The sequence below is a fragment of the Aethalodelphis obliquidens genome, unplaced genomic scaffold (assembly GCF_003676395.1).
Source record: "Aethalodelphis obliquidens isolate GAN/ISIS:26980383/991018 unplaced genomic scaffold, ASM367639v1 scaffold15, whole genome shotgun sequence".
NCBI lineage: Eukaryota > Metazoa > Chordata > Mammalia > Artiodactyla > Delphinidae > Aethalodelphis > Aethalodelphis obliquidens.
Window position 1 is genome coordinate 11521645 of NW_020837959.1, and position 7376 is coordinate 11529020.

Genomic DNA, 7376 nt, shown 5'->3' on the forward strand with positions numbered 1-7376 from the left:
CACACACACACACACACACACACACACACACACACACACACACACACCAGGAACATAGTTCTACTAAGCATGTTGATTTTTTTTTTTTTTTGCGGTACGCGAGCCTCTCACTGTTGTGGCCTCTCCGCTTGCGGAGCACAGGCTCCAGACGCGCAGGCTCAGCGGCCATGGCTCATGGGCCTAGCTGCTCCACGGCATGTGGGATCTTCCTGGACCGGGGCACGAACCCGTGTCCCCTGCATCGGCAGGCGGACTCTCAACCACTGCGCCACCCGGGAAGCCCCAGCATGTTGATTTTGATTTATTGCATTTACATCTGTTTGCCTTAGATTAGAACTCTTGTTCTGGAACTGAGCCTAAAACTTTGAGAATTTAATGTCTAATTTTACTTTACTGAGAGCCTTTTTCTCCTGAGTTCTGTATTCTACACTAAGTATGAAGTCTGGTTATATCAGGAAGATGATAGTTATAATTTGGTCACAGTGCATGTTTCTTTTCTCTCTGGGTATAGAAAAAGGCCCCTGGCTTTTTCATAGGGTTTTTACCTGTACCCTGTGGCAGTCAATCACACCGTTCCTATTCTGGGTAGGCGCAGCCCCTGGCCAGTGGTTTACGTGTTCCTGCCTGCACTCACATTTTCAGATTCCCTTGCCCTTCTTTGCTTGATATACTTAATACACTGAACTGGTTTCAGAGATGGTGGTGGATAAACCTGAGTGTTAGGGGCGGGGAGAGGATTAACTTCGAGATGTATCAGCCCATGGCAGCTAATTTGCAGGCTGAAACCCAAAAAGGGCCTGCCTGTTCTGAGGTGCCAAGGAAAGGCATCTCAGCAGCTTGGGGGTGGGAGGCTGTGCTTACAGCTTGCTGCAGCGTGGCGCCGAAAGTCTTGCGCAGTGTGCACTGCCAGCCCAGCCTTGCAGCCGGAGGCATGCCTTTTGGTTCAAGCCAGAATGTGCAAGTCTAAGAGTCATTTTTACTTATGTGATTTATTTAAATCTTATCTAAGCAGGAAGTCGATCTATTACTTTTAAAAATTCCACAGTATTGAGGTAGGGGCTGACTTCTCCCTTAAAATGCTATTTTTTTCAACAGATGTCACAAATTTTATCTCCAAGTTAGATTTCCTTTCTGCTTGTAACTGTTTATTGCAGAGATTCCCAAACATTCTCAATTCACAGCACCCTTATTAATCAAAGTAATTTTTCATGGAGTCCCCAAGGCCAAAAGAAACACCTAATGGTTCTGTTTATTAGGTACTTAGGGCCAAATAATAAGTACTTATAACCTAACAACTTAGTAGGCATTTGAAAACTATATACATACATAAAGAAAAAAATTTTTATTTTTACTAACCACGATTCTTACTAATGGGTTGTGTGTGCCTGTTGGGCGCTACACGGCTTCTCAAATTTGGAATCAGATCGCTCACCAACATTCTCATTTCCTGTTCCACACTGATTTTCACCCAGTACTTGCATTTTATCATCGCGACCACCACATACCGTGCTTCACAGAGATATGACATCACGGAAAGGAATGTAGCACAGTCGGAGGTTGAAACTACAGTTTCTGGCAGATGTCAAGTATCGCTGTGTTTTCCTTGAAACTTTAAAATGTCCCATGACACCCCTCAGAGTTTTCTGGGGTATCTCAGCCCGCCGTTTGAGTACTGCACGTTTATTGCATGGTTTAGTTTTTTTTTTTTGATAGTTGTAGGTGGATTTATCTTTTTAATTTTTTGAAGTCTTTATTCTACCCCAGTCTGAACCAGCATGTTCTCCTTTAGTCTGAGCAATCCAAGGTGGTTTCTCATAAGTGAATTGATGGTTATGTCTGAACGTTTCAGATTAACGGTTATTTGTATCTCAATCTAAATGGCCTGGTTCTTTACAGGAGAGGTAATTGAACGAAACTCTTGAGCCAGCTCTCACAGGAAAAATAAGTGCCAAAGAAGCAGTTTCCCTTATTAAAGTTCAGTACTTCTTTTTATTTTGTTCTGTCTCACCAAATCTTTGGTCTTGGCTTGATTTCTGTTTAGCTTCTCCGTATACAAACTCAACTCCAAACATCAGTAGTGTGAGAAATGCTGATTCAAGAGGATCCCTCATAAGCACAGATTCCGGGAACAGCCTTCCAGAAAGGAATAGTGAGAAGAGCAATTCCCTGGATAAGGTAATTTCTTTTCATGTAACTTAAGTGTTTCTTATAACTAATGGATTTAGCCCAAAGTAAACATGCTTCATGTTCTAGTGTTCAGTAAGGATGACCTTTTTTTTTTTTCCTTAAACAACTCAGTTAACCTGGGGTAGATGATCTCAGAGTATGGTCTAAGGATGGAGCCCATTCCCTGAAACCCCCTGGTTCCTGTTGTAGGATTTCATCAGGGCAGTGTTTACAGTGGAGCACTTTGAGCCAGTGGTTCTGGCAGTTTGAACAGGTAGGGAAATCAAAATGCCACTTGCTTAGAATCCCCACGGTCTGTGTGCCAGGGAACACCAATAATAACACAGTTACCCATGCGAATGGGCGTTGGATCCGAAGCTGGCTCCAGAAAAGATTAATCAGTAGTACAGATGAGGCAGGGATAAGGCTTTATTTGAAATCACTCTATTCATACTGTGCCCCCAGCACAACACATCCTCCTCATATTTAACTATTGTTTTCTTGAAATACCTAAGTTTGGAATTTTGTGCAAATGGATAAAGCTTGGATTTAAACCTGGAACCATGATAGTAGATTAGTCTCACCTCGGCCACTGTTTTCCTAAGTTATTTCAAGTTATAGACAAGTTATGTATAGGTTAAGTTACAGGTTTATGTACCAATAAACAAGTGATTCTCTTAGGGATGTATTCCTAGTTCTCAGAAACGTGGAAGCCGCCCTTCCTCGGGGTCAGGTTCATAACCTTACCGCGGTTGTGTGGCCGACCTCGCCGTGATGACCCTCAGCTGCGGTTCTGTAGCCGTCCGAGCATCTCCGCGCAGGTGTCACGACCTGTCGAACTTTTCCCTTGACCCTGACATGCCTTCGTGCGTAGAGGGAGAAGCTGCTCAGAAGGCACTCGGCTTGTGTCATACGCGGAGCTGGAGAGGAGGAGAGCGGCCAGTCAGCCAGGAGACACCGGGTCACCATGGACTTCTCGCTGCTAACGCTGCTGCCTCTGCCGGAAGAGGCCCCACAGGCGGCACCCCTGCTCCCGCTGCAGGGAGGCCTGGGCTCTCCCAGCGGCACTGATGAAGTGGGTGGGCGGGAGGTACGCCGGCACCACGGCTTTGCCGCTAATTGCAGTGTGTCTCTTCTTATAATAAAAATACTCGTGTTATGTTATTAGTTAAACCTGATTAGTATATATCTTTTCCATTGCCCACCAGTATCTTGAATGAAAGATATTTTTTCACTGATCTTTCTGCTTTGGTATTTGGCAAAAAATTTTCCAGATTTCAATTGGAAATATAACTTTCAAGATTTTTAAATTTCTTGTGTTTTTTAAATGAGATGAGATTCTTGTTCTTTTTTCTTTAAGTGAATGCTTTGAACATGGTGTGAACCTGCTGTCTAGTGGCAAAGCTGCCCTCACCCTGCGCCCTGAGCTTTCTGAAGTTTGCAGTGTTGAGCTAAGCTGATGACGGCGTGATCTCATCAGTTTAGGGCTTTGGTGCTGCTGCACTGAGGTGTCCCTGTTTGTCCCTATCGGGCACCTGCCTGTGGTTTTCCCCCAGGGCTGCCCCAGGATGTAACGGAATAACAGTGACTCAGCTCCAGGCTTTAGTGGCTGGTCCATAGCAGCCCCTTGGACTTAATTTGCTGTTTTCAGCCACTTGATGTTTTCCTGAGGATATGTTTGGTTTGGTACTGTCTTCTGAATCATCATTTCTCTTTGATCTTAGCACGCACAGTTTTTTGCATGAAGTTTTGCTTGGCATTTCGGCACTAAGCCGGCAACTACGACTGGTTTTTCAGTTTGAGAGGTCCGTGCCTTCTGGCTTGTCCCGGCAGAGTGTGCCAAGGAGACAAGACAGAGCTTCCATGGATTAACACTTGTGTGTATTTGGTGACGGTGTGCTTGTAGTTCGTTGACAAATCATTTATACCTTCCAATTTGTATGATTTGACTCAATTCTAAGACTCTTTCTCTTCCAAGGGAGAAAAGTGAACCTAATTTTGTTTTACCTGTAGCGAAGGAGAAAAATCACCTCTGTTTCCTTCTTTAGCACCAGCAAAGTGGCACTTTGGGAAATTCTGTCGTTCGCTGTGACAAACTTGACCAGTCTGAGATTAAGAGCCTGCTGATGTGTTTCCTCTACATCTTAAAAAGCATGTCTGATGGTAGGTAAAAAAATGAAGGTACCTGTTTTACTTTCCTTGTTTCAGTATTTGGTTTATTTTTTAAAAATTGTAGTTGGTTCAAAGTGTTTAAGGATTTAAAGGGATTTTTTCTCTTGTTTGAAATACATATTAATTTACTGAATGTACTAGAAATAAAAGTCTTAATTTGGAAATTTATTTTCATTAATTATTGTATTTCAGAAAGAGTGCTAAAATGTGAATGGCGTATTTTAAAAATTTATATTAAGCTCAGACATACATCTTCACTAAGGGAAACAGAAGCAGATAAATGAAGTAGCTTTTGATTTTTTTCTTTTTAATTTCATTTGTCCAAGCAAACTTACTGGCAACTTGTATAATTTTATTAGTCAGTCTCTTGAATTAGAGAATGTAGTGTTGGTGACCTAAGCAGCTCTTCCATTTACAGTGTGTGTGACATTCCTGGCTTTAACTAGAGGTGGGGTGTGTTTAGTTTGCTAATGGAAATAGTGGTATTCTGGTAGATTAAGCTTCTGATTAAGGGTTTGACAGACACATTTTTAAATAGAAATGACCACAACCATTCCTGCTTTATCAGTACCATTTAAAGCTTGTAAACATCCATGGCAGGACAGTTCCACCTCTGATTGTGTGATATAAGCAATCACATGAAACTGTGCCATAGTATAATGTCACAGTTCTTACCTTGGTCAAAAATCTTCTTAATTTTCCTGTAACAAATTAGGAAGGGTACTGTGAGCTTCATTAAGGTCATTGAGAGAAGACAAACTCTTTTGAAAGTAAAATGCCATTTTTGGAGACCTGAAGCCCACTTGTCTGGTGGCAGGGGGTGTGGGCATTGAGCATCCAGGGGAAGGTACTTCTGCTGCAAATAGTGTTTCTTTTGTATCGAGCTTCCATTTCAGCAGCACTAAGAGCCTGACCTGTAGCTCAGAAGTTAGGAGCAGCATACGATCCTTAAAATGATTTGGAACTGGAGGATTTTACTCTTCTGTCAACTTGTTACTTTAAAATAGCTATTTTGAAAAACACAAACAGACAAGATTTTGTTTTGTGAATGATGACCAAATACAAAAGCCCCAGGCTCTTATTCTGATTTTTCAGTTAGAAAGTTGAAATTCTTCCCATTAAGTCAAACGTTCTCAATTTTCATCATGGTAGTGAGTTTCAGCCAGCATTATAGTCCTGTTTTTCCTTTATTGAAAGTTTTCTTTAAAATATTTTACATTTCAAATATTAAATGTGATGTGTAACTAGAAAATAACTTTTTAAAAAACAAATATACAAGAAATTTTGCATCCAAGTGAAAGTTACCCTTTAAAGTCAGCCTTTTGGAAGGCCAGGCACATATTTAAAAAATGCAACAACTTCTTCAAAACAGTTTTAGAGTATCCTTTTTTTTTACAACTACTGTTGTTACACTTTTTTTCCCCTTTATAATTAGAATTTTTTTGTGTGTCTCATTTAAGAAATCTTTACCTACCCCCCAGGCTCTGAAGATATTCTCCTGTATTTTCTTTAAAAGCTGTATTATTTAAATTTTCACATTTAAATCTTAGTATCTACCAAGCATTGGTTTTTGTGTATAGTATGGGGTGGGGGAGAAATTGCCTTTAGAATAGTTTACCAGACAGATAACCAAAATCAGTTGTGTAACTAGCTCTGTCGCTACTCTTTCCTTTATCCCACATTTAATGCGCACCTTCTACACACAGGGCCCCTCGCCCTCTGTGCCTTCTTGTGCCTCCTTTCTCTGTAACAGAGCTTAGCTCTGTTTAGCCCTCCTTAGCCCTCCTCAGCCAATAGCCAGAGCACAGAGCAAGGACAGACCACGATGGTACCACCCGGCTGGCCAGCTGGTTCTGTCTGCTGGCCTCAGGTGTCTGCAAGTTGACCCCGAGGGGCCCAGCATCCAGGGAACTCCCTGGGTTCCCAACACACCAGCCTCGAGTAACCAGAGTCCGTCCCTCTGGATTCTAAACTTGAAACCCCCAAGAGAAGGAAGCTCCCCGACCCACCCTCTGGTCTAAGAGGCCAGCCGTGGCTTTCAAAATCGGGTGCACTTGATTTAAATCGCCATTCCACCGGCCTTCTGTCAGCTGGTAGCTGGAAGAGTTACTTAGCTTCTCTGAGCCTTCATTAGTTCATTTGTAAATGGAAACTCTGCCCCAGATCATGGTGAGGATTCGATGATAGGATATATGTGAAATCATGAGACCTAACACAGTGCCTGGTGCATAGCAGGTACTTGGTATGTATCCCACGGCTTCTCCCGCCTGTCACTGTTCTTGACAAGTGTAGAATAAAAGTCCGTTGCCATGCATCTTCATGAGCCTCCAGCATCTCTGCAGCCAGCCTCTTGCTCATCTCAGGCCCCAAAGACTCAGTGGCTTTTTCCCTGAGAGAAATCTTTTAACGCATTTCTCAACTTCAATGTAAAATGTGAGAAGGCAAAAATGTTTAACTATCACTCGCTAACACTCTTGTGCAATGTCGAATGGTTAAGAGTCATACACAGAGAATGCTTCCTGTAAGTGAATTTGTAGGATTTGCCTTAACTAAAGATGTGCCCAGTTGCTCTTGATAAAGAGCAGGTGTGGTTCTTAACCACTGGTACATTGTACCATCGTGCTAGGAAATAGGAACTCTTATACACTGTTATTTGGAGGGCTATTTGACAATATATGTCAAATTTTAAATGTGCACACTATTAACATGGCTAGTTCACTTCTAAGCATTTCTCCTTTAGATGTAGTTGGACGAGTGTGCAAGGACGCATGTAAAAAGGATTTTTACCGAAGCATGATTTATAATAGCAAAGAATTGGGGGGAAGAGCAAGTAAATGTCTGTCAGTAGGGGAACTGGTTAACTCAGTTGTAGTACATCCATGGAGAGGACTGTTATGCAGCTTGGAAAAGACTGAGATAGATCCAGGCTTAATTGCTGAATTAAAACTCAAAGGGCAAAACAGTGCCTGTAGGATACATGCTTCCACTGCAGTGTGTGTGTGTGTGTGTGTGTGTGTGTGTGTGTGTGTGTGTGTGTG

General features: G+C 42.2%; 1 protein-coding gene across 29 annotated transcripts in view; it reads left to right on the forward strand.

Moving 5' to 3' along the window:
• DOCK9 (dedicator of cytokinesis 9) overlaps positions 1 to 7376 on the forward strand; it is a 379834-nt gene that overhangs the window by 316896 nt on the left and 55562 nt on the right. For 28 of the 29 annotated variants that reach the window (XR_003434662.1, XR_003434663.1, XR_003434660.1 and 25 more), the window contains 2 exons: positions 2042 to 2175; positions 4215 to 4329. Coding sequence is in view for 25 of the 29 variants with exons in the window: in XM_027115927.1 (XP_026971728.1) it covers positions 2042 to 2175; positions 4215 to 4329 (249 nt within the window). In the remaining 4 variants the exon portion in view is untranslated. Of the gene's footprint in view, positions 1 to 2041; positions 2176 to 3040; positions 3350 to 4214; positions 4330 to 7376 lie in introns of those variants that run through there. The other variant, XM_027115933.1, reaches the window with a different exon arrangement.